Source organism: Diachasmimorpha longicaudata, chromosome 7, assembly GCF_034640455.1.
Source record: "Diachasmimorpha longicaudata isolate KC_UGA_2023 chromosome 7, iyDiaLong2, whole genome shotgun sequence".
Taxonomy (NCBI): Eukaryota; Metazoa; Arthropoda; class Insecta; order Hymenoptera; family Braconidae; genus Diachasmimorpha; species Diachasmimorpha longicaudata.
In genome coordinates, this window is record NC_087231.1 from 374,175 (window position 1) to 394,014 (window position 19,840).

General features: G+C 40.0%; 2 protein-coding genes across 5 annotated transcripts in view; one reads left to right on the forward strand and one right to left on the reverse strand.

The window, feature by feature from the left end:
- LOC135164605 (uncharacterized) overlaps positions 1 to 19,840 on the forward strand; it is a 237,114-nt gene that overhangs the window by 149,083 nt on the left and 68,191 nt on the right. The window contains exon 1 of one of the 2 annotated variants that reach the window (XM_064125108.1): positions 3,105 to 3,538. The exons of the other annotated variant lie outside the window; for it this stretch is intronic. The gene's annotated coding sequence lies outside the window, so the exon portion shown is untranslated. Of the gene's footprint in view, positions 1 to 3,104; positions 3,539 to 19,840 lie in introns of those variants that run through there. 2 annotated transcript variants of the gene reach the window in all.
- Positions 11,653 to 14,742, reverse strand: LOC135164312 (uncharacterized). Of its 3 annotated transcripts, XM_064124541.1 has the most exons (5): positions 14,443 to 14,742; positions 14,153 to 14,321; positions 13,374 to 13,636; positions 13,065 to 13,189; positions 12,803 to 12,818 (listed from the first exon to the last, which is right to left on the reverse strand). In XM_064124541.1, exons 1-4 carry the CDS (start codon positions 14,511 to 14,513, stop codon positions 13,180 to 13,182), a joined length of 513 nt encoding a protein of 170 aa, XP_063980611.1. In that variant the 5' UTR covers positions 14,514 to 14,742; the 3' UTR covers positions 12,803 to 12,818; positions 13,065 to 13,179. The 3 variants fall into 3 exon arrangements, with proteins under 3 accessions (XP_063980612.1, XP_063980611.1, XP_063980613.1); XM_064124542.1 differs by lacking the exon at positions 13,065 to 13,189 and having other exon boundaries at positions 11,653 to 12,818; XM_064124543.1 differs by lacking the exons at positions 12,803 to 12,818; positions 13,065 to 13,189 and adding an exon at positions 13,746 to 13,809 and having other exon boundaries at positions 13,465 to 13,636.

Below are 19,840 nucleotides of genomic sequence, written 5' to 3' on the forward strand. Positions count from 1 at the left end.
CAAATTCTTCATATAAAAGCGCATCCATTTTCAAGACAAATCTATAATCAAAAATAAAAATGTAGATTTTTTTAAAGCTATAATCGTAGCATATATATTTTTTCCGACCATCCGAATTCCCGATCGTCGATTCACGTCCCTAGTGAAATTCTCGCATATAATACCACAAGAGCTCCGAAATTATCGGATATTTTCCGATAGGTTCGTAGCAAACAAATGAACGTGTCAAGTTTTCCTGTCTAAGTTTTCCAGTCTTCAAGTTTCCAGAAAAATCACCCTTCGCGCTCGTGATTTTTCTGGAAAACTTGAAGAGCTTATGTGTTTGTAGGGAACCTTGAGGGAAATATCAGATAATTTCGAAGTTCGAGTGGTATTCGGGGGATTATTTTTTGGATCCAAATCTTGGCCGATAGAATTGCACCATGATACATAATTTTCAACGAATTGCCATTTAATCTGTCAGATACAATGGAGGGTTACTTCATCATTTGTTTTTTTTTATATAGGCAACATGCAAAATTTCCAGTGAAATTTCCAAGAATTTCCGCTGAAATACAGTGTTGACTATACAAAATAACGTCGAATGGTGCAATCCTATTGGCCAAGATTTGGATGGGAAAAATAATCTACTAAATTGAGTATATTTTCGATTTTTTGGGTTTTCCTATTTTTCCGGCTTTCGCATAATTTTTAACGATTTTCGGACCGTCGATTCAAGTCCCTAGTGAAATTCTGAACTAAATTGAGGATACTTTCGATTTTTCGGGTTTTCCTACTTTTTCGGTTTTCCCATTATTTTTAGCGATTTTCCGACCATCGAATCACGTCCCTAGTAAAATTCTCTACTAAATTGAGTATTTTTTTGATTTTTCGGGTTGTTTGGGGAGGTTCTAATCTTTAGGGTGGATGTGGGTGAAGAATCAGGTGAAGGATCTGGTAGGATTAATCCGGGTGAAAATTAACCTCGCTGTTCACCTTTCTATAAAAGTCTAATGGGGCCACGTGCCACCAAAGTCGAAGGTTTACACAATTATTTATAATCAAATTGATAATGTACTGGTTCAGTTCTTTAAATGTTCGATACACAATTGTTTAACACTGTTGGGTAACTCGATAAGGAAATCCTCCTTATATCTCTGATGGAGATGTACTAGGGGATTCACTTCGGTGATGTACTGGGATGAAATTAGGAGATGTTCTTAAAGATTTTACGCGTTACTGCACTCGATGGCTGTCCACGGTAGACTGGGTCGAGTTTTTGGGCTTCCGGGGTCAGCTCGTGGGCCTAGTGACCCGAGGTGTCGCTGCTGACTTTTGGCCTGACCGGGGGCCTTCATTACGAATTCGGCGCTGAACATTCGCGTTTCAAACACGGGTTTTCCTACTTTTCTGGCTTTCGCATAATTTTTAACGATTTTCCGACCGTCGATTCAAGTCCCTAGTGAAATTCTCAACTAAATTGAGGATATTGTCGATTTTTCGGGTTTTCCTACTTTTCCGGTTTTCCTATAATTTTTAGCGATTTTCCGACCCTCGAATCACGTCCCTAGTAAAATTCTCTAATAAAACGAGTATATTTTCGATTTTTCAGGTTTTCCTACTTTTCCGGCTTTCCGATAATTTTTAATTCTTAGCTGAAATGAGCATACTGATAATTTTCCTAATTGCCCAAAATTTCGAGATTTTCTGTAATTTTGTAGAAATTTATCAACTTCAATCTTTAAATGTAGCGCCTTTTTAAACGCTAGCGCCAAACTTGTATTCTTTTAATGTAACTGTTGCTAAAACAGGAAGTCGTTTCCCTAGTGGAAGAAAGAAACAGCTCATATATACCTATGCGTATACTATGTGACCTTTTTTCCTAATTATTAATTATTAAATTAGAGAGCGGGTCAAATATCAATTAAAAAGGGGCAGAGGCTGTTAATATTAATATATTTATTCGAAATATTAATTAATAGACTTACAATGTTGGGAGTCAAAGTACCATTAATAGAAAATATAATAATAATTACGCAATGATACAATATCTTGTTTAAAAATACAATAATTAGAATAATGCCTGTTTCTTGGAAATTCTCAGGGGTGGGGGGCAAGCAGGTCACTTGTCGGACCACTTTTTATATTATATAACGAAAAAAGAGGGTGGCTCTACATTTGAAACAAAAGGGGAAGAATTGAGGGATCCAATACAAATTAAACAATAATAATAATGATCTTATTAATCAAAAGAAAGAGAACAATGTTCATTACCACCGTTGGAGGGGTTCCGGGAAACGTAATTGGGGGAGATGATGCCGCTGGGCGATGAGGGGAAAAGAAAGGGTACTCACTCGGGTGATGCCAATTTTCCTTATTTCTGGGGGTTCTGTCCTCCTTATTTGGGGTCCTCCGGTCCTTAAGCCTCTTCCTGGAGGGCAACAGGTCTATCCTGGTTCAGGATGAGCCTCTCTTCCAGCTCTGAAGTCCTGGGCCACTTCACTGTTTCTCCGCGATTTATTATTTGGTATAACGGGGCACACTGTATTGTCTTAATCGACAGCTGAACGACGAGTGACGAGTAATTGGCCACTTGAGGAACTCCTCGAAGTATTCGGGGGTCCTCGGCCCATTTTCGTCCATTTCCGGGGTGAGTTATTCGCCTTCCCCTGATCCACCGATCGATGCTTGTGGGCATCTTCGGGGGCCGAGGGGTGGCGGGGTGACGCACTACGCAACGTGCGTGTGCGCCCATTGTCCTGCAGCGCGTGGTGAAAAGGGGACTGCGGCCGGGGGGGACGCGCTACGTCATCGTCTTCTTCCTTCTTTCGAGTGTGAGCGTGGCGAGTAGGGGACCGCGGGAAGGAGGGGGACGGCCTACGTCATTCCATCCTTCAGTGGTGCTTCGTTTGGTGTTTTTTGCGCTGTCCGACCGCGGTGAGTAGGGAATCGGGGGAAGGGGTTCTCCAACGGTGAATAAATAAGTATATGAATAATGGTAAAAATAGGGGGCGTGCGGAAGGGAAAATCAACATAACCTCTAAGGTTATGTTGCCTCGTCACAACTAATAGCAGTGATGCCAGACGGGGGCAAAAATCCCACGCGTGGGGGTTTCATGCGCAACTCCCTCGCGCAACTACTGCTGCGGAGTGGGGCAGTGGGAGACGTGTGGGTCCCGCATCTGGCACCACTGTAAAATCTCATCTGTCACTAGTTCACGAGAAAATTCTTACCCACAAAAGTGCCCACCGTGCCATAAGAAGTTTTCACTTCAAAAACAATTATCGCTTAATTGAAAATAACATCCCCTTGACTCAAATCCCGGGGATTAACACTCTTGAGTCTCGTGACTCGAGTTAATGATGTATAAAAAAAAACAGAAACTATAACTCGGAACAAGTGGGCTAACAAACCCACTTGCCGTTAGTCGGCAGGTTAAGTCACAATTTGACGGAATACTGAACACCAGTGGTCGAAACATTAAATAAACAATTTGTCATGACGGCAATAGCCCCAAAGATGTATTAAATACCTGATGACTCGAAACACTATAATGCGGTGAGTATTAAAATTTCCAAGGCCAACGAATGTGATCACAACATACGAAACGACCCGAACAAGGGCGAGGTCACGCGACCTTCACATTCCTCAGCCGATCCCCGTGGCTCGAGATAAAATACACTCAAATGTACGGTCGATACGTCACATCGGCCAAAAATTCAAAAATGACAATTTCATTATCAATACTAATGTTTAAATACGATACCGGAGAGAGAGCCAGTCAGTTTAGCACTGATCGGAGTGGCCAGAGATTCCGGAAGGGAATACCAACCGAAAGTCCTGCAGGACTCGGACGGTCGGAACGTCCCCAAAATAAACTAATCCCTTGAGAATCTCTGCCCACGAGAGGTATAAAAAATAGTAAAACTTTAAATAATAAATGCCTGGTGCAAGTGCACGCCCCCACGCTCACCCGATGGCCTGGGATTCCAGCACTTTCTTTGTAGAACTCGGGACAAATTTGCGCACGTGCCCACTCACAGGCCCACCAAACGGGAAGTGATAGTACAGGACATGTGCTGTACGCAACAGATCCTTAACGCCGGCAACGATGGGATGGAAGGGGGTGGTGGCGTCACCATCCGCCAATCATCAATTTTCAGGGATGCGCGACCGGTGCTCTTCGTCGCCCCGCATGCGCCCTTGGCGCGTAACGCATGCACCCTGCACTGGTAGCGAAGGCGCCTTTGCTCCTGGCACTAATTCAGTGGGCTAGTTCCCGGTGGTCTTTCCCGAACATTCTGCCCGCATGCGGTGTCCTCCCCGCGGAGAGACCTTCCTCTTCACCCCTGATGCTCCCATCTCGGCTGACTGGACGCTCCCCACCATTGATCCTGGCCATTTATCCCGCAGAGCTTGAGGACATCTCGCGGATGGCCATTTATCCCGCAGAGCTTGAGGACATCTCGCGGATAGCCTTTGTGTCTACTGCCGATGCTCTCGTGGTCAAAAAGGATTCCTCGTCGGAGCGTAGTGGCGCGGACATCCATTGCTCGCCAGTCACCGAAAACAAAAGAAAACATCTCCCCCTATACTTCAGCGCTTCCCGCACTTCCCGTCTGGTTGAAGTCTCCGCAAACCCGCGAAAGGGTCGAGGACCCGTGACGTCAAAATACCACGTCCCAATACATATACTAACTGAAATATTGTAAGATTAGAATGGGGTAAATTGAACGCCAAAGCATTGTTTAAAACGTTAATAGCTCGGGGTCTATTACATGGAATTAACTAAATCTTCTCCAAATCTGTAGCTGGAATACAGAATTCGGAATAAGAGAATAGTTAGTTCATTTCATTCAGTAGAATAAAAATTGTTAACAATTGAAAACTTGTTTCACATTCCATTTGACCGCGTTCTCTTCTTTTGATAGAAAAAAGACACGGAGAATTCGCGGATTGAAAATAATTAACCTTCAACAGACAATTTTCCTAGTGTGTATGTTTATGTTCCTAGTACACTATGCGAGCAATCTACTCCTACCGATGACAAAATAACTTCAGTTTCGCATTTTGTTTCGTACCCTTTCCCAACTGTCTTTTTCCTTTCGGTTTATCTCGAAGATCTTGTGATGGCCATTTCAAATTATAAAAAACGATGCATCTACCCAATAATATGATACAAAATGACCGATGATACTCGCAAACTGTTACCGAAACATCTGAAAACCATTTAGGATACGCAGGTTTAAGCCACTGTTAAAAAAACCTACGGAAAGTACTTTGTAGTTTTTTATTATGAAGATTTGGCTTGATCGTAGCTTCGAAAATTTTGAAACCGGCAGAAACTACATTATTAAAATCATTAGTCGGCACGATCAGTTTCCCAAAATAGTCCCCTTCTTGATACGAATAAGCTCTCCAGAATATTAAAGTTGTATTCGTGATCTCGCGTTGCGTACTAGTCTTCGACATGAACGATTGGCAGTTATCGCAATGGAATTTTTAAAATACGACTGGGCAATAGAACCAGCAACGTAAGGAATGGAGGACTCTGAGGGAAGCGCGATCACCCGCAGGTCGGACATCATCGATAGTTAGTTCAACCGGCTCGAATTCAAAATCTCCGTCGTTATCGCCCGCATATAGAGTAGCGTTGTCGCTTACTTGTATATTGGCCAATGAGTTATTAAACGCACTGGTCGTTGCTGTATCACTGGCCAATAAAAAAGTGGGTCTATTATTTTGGCAATTTGGCCCTCTTGCAGGTGAAATTACAGCCTTTAGGAACATAGATCGCTGCCCACAAAAACGAATTTCAATGAAAATCGAATATTACCCCATTGAGATCGCCAAAAACCGAATTGATTTTCTAGACGATCTTGATTGAGATTTCCAGTCAGACGTCAGAAGTCAGAAGGGTCTCGGTATGGGACCCCCTCTGCTCGAAGATCTTGCCATAAAGCTAGAATACTTTTGATCGGTCACTGAAAATTGTTGAAGCTAGGTGAATTTTTCCCACCTTTAACATTTAAATTGGCGAGCCAAAGTAAAGCCTCGTTCAATGTGCCCTCTAAACGCGTATCGTTAATCGATAAACCTCGGCGAAACGGATTCGAATTCGAATTTGCTCGTGCATTGAAGCAATCAAAGAGTCTGTTGACTCTTTCCAGAAAGTCTGCGGTTGGGCTACACGATTCGTACTTTAAATCTCCACTCACATGGCCCGTATAAAGAGCTTGCGCATCTGAATGACTAAAAACTTGAGCCGCCATTGAAACATTCATTTTTGAAAAACGATTCATTTCGAGGTGTCTGTCGGTCAGTTTCGGCGCTGCCCGAACAACACTGGATTTTTCGACTTCGCGAAGCTCTCTGATTGCCCCCCAAGAAATCGTTTGCGTTACAAGTTCACTCTTTCTATCAGAAACAATATTTTTCCCGATAGAATTCATTCCTTCATGGTCCGAAAGCATCGCTTCCTTCTCGGAAAGGCTCGTTTCTTCCGTCGAAGGATGAGTTTGAATGTCTTGGAGCAAATAATCGTACGCGAAGAGATTATTGCGCAATCCTATGAGGAGATGACGTGGATGGAAGCCAAAATAGATTTTGTGACCTTCAAACAAGTTATATTGTGCATCCCCTTGGAATGAATCGTCAGAATTCTTGGTATCCTGCGTCAGATCATCTGTCGAGCTGGCAAGAATACTGGGGTCATTTTTTCGGGGGAGTTTTGTCACCAAAGCGTTAGTGGCGGAAAGATTGGCCTGCGCTTGATGACAAACAATAAACTTTACTTGAAGCCCACAATCATGAATCCGATGTACAGCCTCATCTATCACGTACTTTAATACGTTATTTCAAATCGAGCCATTCACAATAGAATACGCAATGAGTTGTTTCCAAGACGATCGTAACCCCCGAATCATGAAAACTAACGCGTGATTACCGACTTTACTCGATCTGCCGCACTCGCCTAAATTTTGAAGACCCGTAACGCAATCCAAACGTGAGTCTAGTAATTCGCGAAGTGACATCTCATCCAACATGAGTGTACAATCTTTCTCATAGTCTATCATTTGCTCCACTTTCTCTCTCAATTTAACGAAAACTACAGGGTTGAAGCCAGGAGAAATAACCGTTTCATTCATCCATTGTCGTACTAAAGTCTCGCAAGGTAACGCAATTCCTCGTTTTCCCTGTAAATACCGGTACACTCGAGGTCCTCTGGTATGAATTTGTAACGCAAAATCTTGTTCTTCCTTATCCCACGACCGTTTCCGCGAATGACGAAGTTGCACTTTAACAATGAAAAGACTTCCAGCGCTTAAATGCTGCGCTGCACCAGAAATTACCTCTTGTACTGATAATTTCTTCGGATTCAGTCCAGCCTGCCTCAAACGTGAAATTTTCCGACTCAAAACTTCAAATTTCGCGCGTTGCTCAATGCTTTTTAGCCCTTGTTCGTCAATAAGTACGCCTTGTACATCTATTGTTGCCGAGATTGCATCTAATGTGGCTTTCGAAATTGCTTCAACCGCGTAGCTCGCAACTTCAGGATGAGCATTGTGCGCCTCTCTTCTGAGAGCAGAAGGTTGTGACCTTTGTCTTAACTATTTATTAATAATTAGAGGGCGAGTCAGAAATAATAAGGAGGGGGCAAAAACTGTTCATATTAAATAGGTTTATTAACAGTGATCATTAATACTAATTTACAACGGTTTGTCTAAATTATAATTAGAAGAAATAATGCCTGTATTCTAGGATTCTCAGGGGCGAGGGGCAGGCAGGTCACTTGTCGTACCACTTGTTATATAATACAAAAGGGGGTGGCTCTAACATTTATTGGAAAAAAGGGGAGAATTTAGGGAACCGATAATCGTGAATAGAATAATATAAATAATAGTAATAATGATGATCGAAATAAAAAGAACAATGTCAATAAACCTAAAAATTATCAAAAATAAAAAAGAATGCGCCATGTGTATGCGCAAAGCGTTACATGGGCAATTCCCAAAATATAACCCAAAAAAATTATCAAAACAACCCTAACATCCACATAGCTACGCAAAAACGACTGAAATATGTTGGTTATGTGAAAAATCCCCGAAATATAACCGTAGATACTTTTGAAACCATCTTTACGTCCAAATAATTACGCTAAAGTTATTGACATGTGTTCTTAAAGTAAAATATGTGTTTAGTTAGTGATTTATAATATTAGTTACTGGTTTCACTTGTAATGGTTTAACTGTTGATCGCATTTTACACATGGCACGCCCGCTTTTTTAGCGATGGACCATCGTGACGTTCTTGACCCTCGAACGTTGCACTGGGGTACAAATATACCCCATGGCATCTTTAGGGCTGTGTAAAAACGAGAATCCTGCATTTATCGACCGGAGACCCTCCCCATAATTTAATTTGAAGATCGTAAAGGGAGTAGGAAATGACAACACGAGTAATTTGCGTTTGGCTTTCGTGTGGGCCAGTTTTAAAAAGCGTGTGGGGTTAATTTGTACCCCAGTGCAACGTTCCCATTTATGTTTTGTGCTCACAGTGAAATTGTGATTCTTCGAAATACGTTTTGAATTAGCAGCTATTTTACTAGGTAAGTAACAATGAGTATTATGAAATAGCTTTTAACTCTTTATGCAATAAATGTGATGTAATTTTCGAGTAAAAACATTTTCATGTACGGTGATTTTTATTTTTGTATTTCCATTTTTTTTCATTTTTGGTGATTATTAGTGTATTTCCCATTTTTGAGTTTTCAAAAAAAATGCTGCAAAGGCTGTAACAGCAGCATTGCGTGTCACAATGATCCCGACCCTGAAGATGACACGTCGGAAACGGAGAACTTATCTATTGTCGAAAGTAACATCAAAACAGAACAAAGTGAAATGTCAAGACGGACAACAACCCCGGGAAACTTATTCGCTGTAATTTCTGTCCAAGATCGATGGACAGGAAAACGCGAATTCGTTGCGTCTCGTGCAGGGTTCCAGTTTGTGAAGAGCACCGACAAATTAAGTGTAATGAATGTATGATGCACGATTGATTCACTTTTTTTCGAACTTTTTCATAGATTTACATCATATACCAATAATTACTCGATTCTGATATATAACCGACAATAAATAAATTTTGAATTTCAATTCCCGCCTCTTTTTCTGATTTTCTCCAAACCCGATTTTTTGAAATTTCATTCTTCCAAATAATTACATTTTTTTCAACAAATGAAAATTCCATTTTATAGCGTTTCTAGTTAATTTATTTAACTGTAAGGAACATTAAATTTTTTCAAAATCGGTTGAAAATTCGCAAAGTTACAGTAATTTTAGTGAAAAAAGTCAAAATCGAATTTTTTTCACTTTTTTTTCGTTCAAGTTAAATTTTATATGATTTTTAAAGAAATTCCGCAATTTCGCTGACACAGCCGTATTCGTTATTGAAAAACGAAGAAAATTATGTATAACAACATTTTCCAATTTCAATTTTTACCTGCGAAAATTGCAGTCTAATGCGCGGTGTACGTTTGTACCCCAGTGCAACGTTCTAGGGTACGAAAAGTAAGTGCAACGATCGAGGGTTAATGTTATTGTGAGTGTACCTGAAATTTAAGTAACGTCGTACTAGCATTTGATTGGCGAAGTACGATTTAACAAAAAATCCAGGGGTGGGATCTTCAGGGCACTTTCGTGTACTTTCAAAACTCGCCTGAAGAGAGCTACGTGCAACAAAACACGACCTATCGTTGTTTGCATTGGATCTCATTTTTCAAAGGCGATATTTTCCCAGCGACATTCTTAAAGTAAATCAATATATGCATTACATACATTGTCAATGTGGACTTAAAAGAAATATTTCCATTCGAGTATTGTCCTCTACAGCTATAAAATTCATTACTTGTTTTTTTTGTCAACGGAATCCGCCATAAAACAAAAACAAAACATGTTTTTGTAAAAAAATACGCCAAGCATATATTTCGATGTTGTTCATTTGAAAAACAAAATTGATAAAAAACTTAAAACAACAATTACTTAAAAAGTGAAGCCACAATTATGAAAATTTAAAAAACTACATAAATAACAAAAGACGCCAAGCTCATTGATTGAATTTACCAGCGGAGAAAGCTGGTGATAATAGGAGTCCATAAACCGTTTTGAGTTCTCTATGAATATTTTGACTAAGACGAGTCCCATAATATCCTACAAAGGACATCGCAGTCAAATCAAATACTCGACTGAAATCGAAAGGGGTAAAAAGTCCTTTGTGAATCAACAAATTATTCAGCCATATGGTCAGGATCAACGTACTTGGTGCGGTTTTTCCTGATCATCTAGCCTATTTGGATATGCGATCTTTCCTTTTTTCGTTAAAAACCGCCCGTGAGACTTGACCTTAGTAGCGCTGACCCGTATAGCACTGCTGACTGAGAAGTTTGTCGTAAGAATCTTTCATCCCTATGCATCAACTGAGGAACTACCATAGTTTCTGTCTCGAACATAGTTGAATGGTAGAAAATTCACTAGTCCGATGGTCTGCTCGTCAAGATTCTCATCCCTATGCATCAACCGTCGACCTACGCTAGTTAGTGTCTCGAACATAGTTGAATTATCGAAAATTCCCTAGTCCGATGGTTGTTATGTCCTGGGGTTGAATATTATACAGGGTGTCCCAGAATTGGACGTCCAAACTTTAAACTTAAGTTGGGGGTGAAATTCTGGATCGAAAAGTCCTGAGCGACTTTTTGATCAGACGCACCCTCTTCAAGTTATTCAGAGTTGAAGTTGGACGAATCAGGGGCGTGGAATACCCGGTCGCACGACGGTGAGGTAAACATGCGAGTGTGGTGGTGTCCCCACCATACGGTACTACTCCCCTGCGGCGGCAGAAAGAGATGACCGGCGGCGGTGGGTAAGAGGAAGGGGAGGGAAATGAAAAAAATGAACACCCGCCCGCTACATAATAGTAGATTATGGCATGAGGACGATAGGTGGAGGATTGTGAGAAGTGTGAAGTTTGCAGCACAAGGCGTGACAAGTCGAAGTCGCGGTGAACCGGTGGCTTCGCCCCCCCCCCCGAAAAACAGAAATAGACTTAATTAAAATAAAATTATTGTTTAGAAAAATACATAAACAATATCAAGTAAAGAAAACGAATCTTAACGTTTTGGTTATGTTCTATTGTCCATGGTTGTATTCATCCAAAGAAGAAATCATACGATTGCAAAACTTATTCACAAAAAAACATTTTATAATTTGTATTAATTTAATTTTATAAAATTTTATAATATTAAAGCACTTATTAATCTATCCCTTAATCTAATCGAAAAGGATGAAAAAACAGCGTTGAAAATCACAGCGCTGGAAAAAAAAACCCGGCGATATAAGTTTCTAACACCCTGTTGGCCCTGAAAAATCAGTTTCTTCTCCCCTAATTAACGCCAAGGGAAAATTCACACTTCTCACAATCCTCCACCTATCGTCCTCATGTCATAATCTATTATTATGTAGCGGGCGGGTGTTCATTTTTTTCATTTCCCTCCCCTTCCTCTTACCCCCCGCGGACAGTCATCTCTTTCTTCCGCCGCAGGAGAGTAGTACCGTATGGTGGGGACACCACCACACTCGCATGTTTTTCTCACCACGAGATCGTCCGCGCGTGCTACGCACGCGCCATCTTTTCCAAATCATAAGAATTGAAAACTCTAGAAAATGAATGCTCTTATTCTATCTTCGAAGTTAAAATTAAAACTCATGGAAAAAGACAATTGGGAAAATCTTAATATATTTCGATTGCTCTAAGATTGCATATACTATACAGTGCGAGGCAGCATACGGTATACAGAATCGAGAACATTTCCGCAAATTCGAGATTTAGCTATAATAGCGACAGCAATCAGTCAAGTCAGGAAGAGGGCGTTCTTAGTCTCATAATAATCTAATCTAATAATTAAAGATTTTCTAATTATTTGTGAACATCAAATTATGCGATTGAGATTATTTATTCCCTTCACATAACCAAGAACATCGCTGCTTGCGAATTTTTTTTCGTGAGTAGTAGTGCAGGAGACATTGTTGCCGCACTAAGGTGTATACCTGCGACTTACAACCGTAGGGAAGGTTCAAACTGAATGTCTGCAAAAAAATCGCGTTTTAAATTTTTATTAATGAAACCATTAACTCCAAACCTATGCCACTTGCGTTCAATAAACATTTACAGGAGTGGGACGGATTTTGAAATGAAAACAAAAATAATGTTCCAACAATTATAATTGACATTACAACATATGTTAAGAACTATGAACAAACATTAACATGAATACATCCTTTGTATCACTTATCTGTGATTCCGGAGGGCTTTATCTACTTTAATCATAAAATTAATTAGTCTTCAGTTTTCTCTGTTATATATAAAAAATACAAATGTTTAGTAATACTTTTTCTTCAAAAACAGGGCCATATATTGAAATAAATTCTGAATAAATACTAATGTTCATGAATAGATTATTATAATTCCACCTGTTTTGGTTGTTAAAGCTAAATGAGTATTAACCTTACTGCTATGAAGTTGGCAGTCTTTAAAAGTAAAAAATCAGATTCTTAAAGAGCTCAAGCTTGTCAATGTTTCATTTTTGTGTAAAAAAATAACAGTATTAAACTTGTTATAGAATTCAATTTTTGCGTAAAAAAATAACAGTGTTAAACTTGTTATAGAACTCAATTTTTGTGTGAAAAAATAACAGTTTAGAACTTGTTATAGAAAAAATTTTCAATTTTGCAATTGAACTTCCAGAGTAAATAGCCCGTCATTAAAGCTATTCAGCTTTCAGTTTCTGAAACAAAAAAGATTATCTGTTCTTAATAACTGTTTAATGAATGATTCAATGCATTTTCATTTATATTTCCATAGAAAATTTTTTTTATTAATGTTCTAATGAAAATATTATACTGAATTCTGCTTGAAACTAAGCCAACATTAGATGAAAATATTGCAATATTCTCTTGCATTGAAGGGAGAATAGTGAAAAATTAAAAGTAATTAAATTTGGATAACCATAACCATTAATAAAAAAAAGTACCTTATTCGCGACGTCCATCGCCTCTCCAGATGCAGATTCAGCTGCCCCTCGTTTGAGAATGAGAGGAGGTGCTTCGACAGCATCATCCAACTCATCTTCATTGAGGGCTACATCCTCAGTCAGGACTGCAATGTCATCCATGCTGTTAATATTCAGAACAAAACCATCCCCACGACAATCAACTCGACCTTTAATGGTCATTTTGATTCCCTCGATCAAATCTTCTCTCGGGATGTATGTTACCACGTGAATGGTCATGCGATGAACCCTTGTACAAAACATGCCAGATCCATAACTCGAACCACTTACCGTGGTAATGCTTCTGAATGGCTCTTTGAGCCATCCAGTGATCTGGACTGGCCCGCGAGCAGCACAAACGTTCTCCATCTCAATTTTTTATATGAGATGACCTTCGACCTTCCATTGTCAGCTCCATTCGTAATGTTAAATGTGCCAAAGATGTCGAAAGTGCTCCTACGTGCAAATTGAAATTCTTTGTCGCTCACAGTGTCCGTTGATCGCCGATACTGTGGATTGGCCGCTTTAATAATCCCTCCAGTGATTTTTATTATCTAAAAAGTAAAATTTCAAATTTTTCATCTATTCTCATAGATATTCATACAGATATTCGCATAGATATTCATATAGATATTCATTTTGTTTCCAAAACAGAAAACTGACCTAGAAAACTGAACTGGGCATTTATGTTATTTATTCGTTGATATTTTTTTTCCCTCAAGGTTCCCTACAAATAAATAACGTACGTTCTTACGTTCATTTGTTTGCAACGAACCTATCGGGAAATATTCGATAATTTCGGAGCTCTTGTGGTATTATATGCGATAATTTTTTCATAATTCTGCGGGTAGGCTATATATAAAAAAAACAAACGATAACCTAACCAAATAAACCTCTCTTCATTTCATGGCACAATTCTCTTTGCCGAAATTTGGATAGGAAAAATAATCTCCTGAATACCACTCGAGCTTCAACATTATCGAGTATTTCCCTCTAGGTTCCCTACCACTCTTGTGGTATTATATGTGACAATTTCACTTTTTTTCTTTTTGAATGGAAATCACCTGTACCTGATACATCTTGATCTCATCCTTGTATTTGAGAGCATCATCCCCCGAGCAAAGTATGCGAACCCTTCTGCCATCATTGTTATTTAAAATGCACTTGTAAATCCACTTAGATGGAGACTTTGGCAACTCTCTCAGGCCTTCAATGCAGTCGACGTAGCCGATGATTTTCCTAAGAAAAAAAAAATGAAATTACTCTCCGAACACGTGTCAATGATAGGTTATGATGATTGAATGCATAATAAATTTTTGAAATATGTTCATTTTTTAAAAATAATAATAGGAATACTTACATGAGTGTAGCTGCAACATTGAAATGATCAATGGCTCTGTTGGTCGTATATTTAATAGGTGGAGATGTCATGATGTTTCACGATTATAAATTATCTCCTTTTTATAATAGGATAAAAACACTCAAACACGTTGCCAAATGTGATGGTTTTTACCGGTTCATTTGTTCCAGCCCAATGTGCGACTAATATAATCGACAGATGTCGCTTCGGTTTCTGTCTTACGCTTACGCATTTTCGAGATATTTCTTCGAGAAATATCGATATCGATCTGTACACGGGTCTCCTTTTTATAATAGGATCGCGCGACCGGGTATTCCACGCCCCTGATTCATCCGAATTCAACCCTGAATAAATTGAAGAGGGTGCGTCTAATCAAAAAGTCGCTCAGGACTTTTCGATCCAGAATTTCACCCCCAACTTAAGTTTAAAGTTTGGACGTGCAATTCTGGGACACCCTGTAGATGACACTATTTATCGGCCATTTTGATCCGCTAATTTTGAAAATGTTATAAAGAACAAAATAATAAATGTTCCGGCGAGAGCGCAGAAAAAAACCGGTAAAGAAGGGGATGCGGGTTAACGGGGGAGAATAAACGTGTCACGAGAAACACTGGGTTTGTCACTACAAAAACTATCTACTTTCACGTCACTTGGGTGTAACAATTATGAAAAATACAATTATGTGCGTTACACTTGAGCCGCGAACAAAACTTCGGTATAGAACGCGGTAGAGAAGCAAATCTGGTGACAGAGATATAACGTAGCTACTGATCACCATGAGAGCACCAAAGAGGATAGACCAAAGTAGAGGCTCAGTTCTGGGGGTTTGACTGACGCCAGTTTCTCCACGTTACCGACACGATTTCACCCCCGAGGAGACGGGGCGCCACGAGTCCTACTGGGGTATCTGCATATCGGCCAAGCGGGGGGGCTCCGTTCGTACTTGTTCAACTGTACAAATGATCAACTGCACACAGAATTTTCAAACGGTAGGCAGTAGGCAGTAGGACTCGTGGCGCTCCGTCTCTTCAGGGGTGAAATCATGTCGGTAACGTGGAGAAGCTGGCGTCAGTCAAACCCCCAGAACTGAGCCTCTACTTTGGTCTATCCTCTTTGGGACGTAACATGGTCTGCTCGTCAAGATTATCAAACTCATAAACCTTTTCACGATAACCAGATGGAACTTACGGTTCAATTTTTCGCTTTGTTGATTCCCCTAGAATTCCCAGACTAAACGACAGTTCGTATAATAGAGGAAAGTACTCTGTTGTCGCTAGTTCTAAAGAGAAAGTGGTGAGTTTCGAAAAAACCGCGCCAGGTACGTTGATCCTGACCATATGACTGAATAATTTTTGAAGTGAAACTTCTTTGCGCTCGTTCGGGTGTAAATCGAATATCGTATGTAACGAAAAAGCGACAGGAAAAGGGAGGGGATAGCGCGCGTGGTGGGGCAGTCGAACTGAAGGAGACCTGAGAGAGGAAGAAAAACGCGATAGTTTCGGAGTAGGAAAAGACGAGAGCGGGGTAGCTTGTGTAGGCGGGGGGGGATTGGCTGGGACGAAATGAGCCAGGAGTATCATGGGAAGGGAGGGGAGAGCGCGGTAGGTAACACCACAATGTACGTACGTGTACGCACTGTAGCGGCTGCCATCTCCACGTGCTCCGGGGCGCCTGCGCAGACCGCGCATAGCTCACTGACTGGCAGGCATTCGAATGCGCCGACACAAAGGAATGGGACTGATGCGCAAGCGAAGCGCATGCGTAGAGCGTGAGCTTAGCGCGGGAGTATAGCGAGAGATTACAAATGGTAATTTCCGCCTATACTACACGTATAGCGAACATTGTTGGAGACTCCTTGTTTTATTAAGATATACATAGATTTCAAGAGTCGTGCAGCATTTGTTGTTATCGAGGTTATATAGTGTTTCTAAGTGTTCAAGGTTATATAGAGAAGTGAGAAGTGGTATTAAATAGTTTAAAAAGTATTAATCAGAGCTGTACATCATGCCTAAATCTGATGCTCAGTTGTGGAAGGAATACAGAGATCGATTGCGTTCAAATAATAAACTAAATAAAGTGAAGAAAATCCCGAAAACCCGTGTTGAACGTGTCCAGGAATACCGAGCAAGGAAGAGGGCTATCAATTTACAACCACCTCTGAACCCTTCACTGGTAGACAAAATCGAACAGACCAATAATTTGGGCGATGGTAATGAGCCTTCCGCAACGTTAAACGCTGCAAATAGAATTTTCCACGGTATGTTTGTTCCACGGGTTGATGCAGACATCCCAGGGCCATCAGCAAGAGAGGATGACGTAAGAAGCATAACCATAAACCCTAACCTCCCTTACAAAGACTTCACTCAATTTAAGAATATACATAAAGAATTTGATGAAAAATTCAAGAATAATTCTTTCGCTTTTCCTTGCTCTATCTGTGATCGATTGTGGTTCCAAGAGGATTCGAGAGCTCCAGCCAATCAACATAGTGAGATTTCAGACACAATTGCACCAACAATGAATAGAGATGAAATGAAAATTTGCTACACCTGCCTTCGAACACTCAACGCTAATTCTATCCCAATATTGTCAGTATATAATGGCTTCTCATGTGTACAAATACCTGCCCATCTTCCACCCCTCCATTCGGTATGAGAAAGACTCATATCACCGAGAATTCCATTCATGCAAATACGGCGATTACGGCATGGACATGGACAATATGGAATATATGGACAGATCATCAATGTTCCAGTTGAAATGGATATAATGGTGAAACATCGTCCACGACATCTTGATGACGATCATTGCATCAATGTACACATTAAGAAAAAGAAAATTCACAAGTCCAGTCATTTGAGTGGTCTCATCAACAAGAGAACAATTAAGGCTTGGCTGCAGTATCGAACCAAAGAATTAACGATGTCATAAAATTTATACATAGAGCATTATTGGCATATACTCCTTCTGGCGCAGTAGAATTAGAAGAAGATTTGAACACTATGCCCATGATTTTAAGTGGTGATTTTAATGTAAATTTTGCCTTGAAAGCAGCTCAACCACTTGTACAATTTTTAGAAAGTAAATTTAACGTAAAAATGAATAATAATCCCAAAGATTCAACAACCAGATCAGGCACTACAATCGATGCAATTGTCTCACTATATTGAAATAATTTACAATCCCGAGTTCTCATTTTATATTTGTCAGATCACAAACCCATTGTATCTTTTCTTGAACATGAAAGTATGGAAGTGAATGAATAGATTTTTTATAAATGGCGGCGAAAACGTCAACTAACTTTTTTTTATTAACCTAACACCCTTAGAAATTCCCGAATAATGAATAGTGGCTTCGGTTATCGCGGAAATAATTCTATCTCATAAAACTTGCTGGATAGGGTGTGTATTTTCATTTCAAGTGCCCATCGAGGTCCATGAAGTTTCACTTCTATCGCCTAGCTTTCTAGGCTGATAATTTTTTTGATTTACAAAGGACTTTTTACCCCTTTCGATTTGAGTCGAGTATTTGATTTGACTGCGATGTCCTATGTAGGATATTATGGGACTCGTCTTAGTCAAAATATTCATAGAGAATTCAAAACGGTTTATGAGTTCCGTGAAGTGGGCACCCCACGTAGGGGGATTCGAACTGAAATTTGACATTTGATATATTTTGAGCTACTTGGAATAGTACTAAGGTTTTTTTCATTTGTAGTTGAAAACTGAGCGACCAATTCGTTTTTGAAAGACAGTTAGGAACTATTTCATAGTTACAGCTGGGGTGACATTGGATTCTCGTTGGCAATCGTTTGTAGCTGATTGTAGTTCTGAAAATTTCACGATCGGTATGGTAATGAACGTTTAATAGATTTTTCCAAACCGTGAGGAACTATTTCAAAGTTGTATTCGAAATTACGTGGGATTCTCATTTGCAATCGTTTCTAGTTGATAGTAGTTCTTGAATTTTTCTATTCCGAACTGCAATTAATGAGCAATCGATTTTCAAAGCAGAAGTAGGAAATAATTGATAGCTATAGGCAAATTGTCTTCCGATTCCTATCTGCAAGGGTTTGTAGTTGATTGTAGTAACCATAGATTTGCAATGCACGGAGAATAAAAGAGGGTGAACAGTTGAGATATGCAGGAAAATTTGAAGTTGTGTTTGAAAGTGAAAGAAATAGGTAAAAAATATGTGTATGAAATTCATGCACAACAGAAGTGAAACTTCTTAGCCATAGACTGTTAAAAAATGTTGTCTGAATTTTTTGTGATGTTGTTTTCTCATCTCGATTTGAACCAATTAAATGGTGGCATTTCTCGTCACGTGGTACAAGTAAAACGGTTTAACGTCAGATATTTCCCTGTTTTTTGCTAAGCAATGAAAATATCCGATAAACAATTTGTACGCGAGTAGTAAGTGGGCACGATTGGCGAATTTTCTTCCAGGAATCGCCCCCCTTCCCCCCTTTTTCCAGACGTGTCCGAACACGTTTTCCCCATTGTCCTTTGAGGAGGACGTCGCCGCTCTAGGGCCCCCTGGGGTGAGGGTCCCCAAAAGAATGTCTTTGTTCGACAGGAAGTGGGTGGTGGGTGGGGGGTCACGAGGGTCACGTGATCCAAACGGGAGGGTGGGTGGAAAATGGGTGGTAAGGGTCACGTGATCCAAACGGGAGAGTGGGTGGGAAATGGGCGGTAAGGGTCACGTGATTCAAAAGGGCGGGAGTGGGGGGAAAGTGGATGGCGTGGGAAATGTGGGTATATATGGGGAAAATGAAATAAATATGTAATACATAATTTATTGAGTATATAAATCATTTATTCAGAAATTATACTTGTATGAGGGGTGGTACATAATATTAGGGTTTTCAAAAATAGTAGTAATCAAAATTATTGTTATTATTATTATTATTAAATTAATGCAAATGGAATATATTTTTTAAAGACCGCTGGTTACAATGCAAACTACCTTTACCAGACAAGTTCTGAAAAGGCTTACTTAAATTTCTACGATTACAATTGCGTTTTTGAATAATTTTGTTGAACATTTTCATAACAATGCGATCGTTACGTTTTGTGTCTGAAGTAAATAGTTTATGAAAGGACTGTAAAGACCGATCATTGAACAACCAGTGAAGCACAACAATGCAGTACTGCCCACAAACATCAGACGATATATCTTGGAGTCTCTTCTGGCTCCATTCATAAACATTGCAATTTCGCTTAAGGCGCTGAGAGATTCTTGTATCGAAGGGTGGCATTCCGAAGCTGTCGAAATAGATTCCTCGCCTATTTGAACCGAGGTAAACGGCAACCCAGTGACTTCCTGCCTGATTGTGGTTGTCGGTGTTGATGATGATAGCACAGGGCCGGGGCCATGTCCAGGGGACACGGTCGGC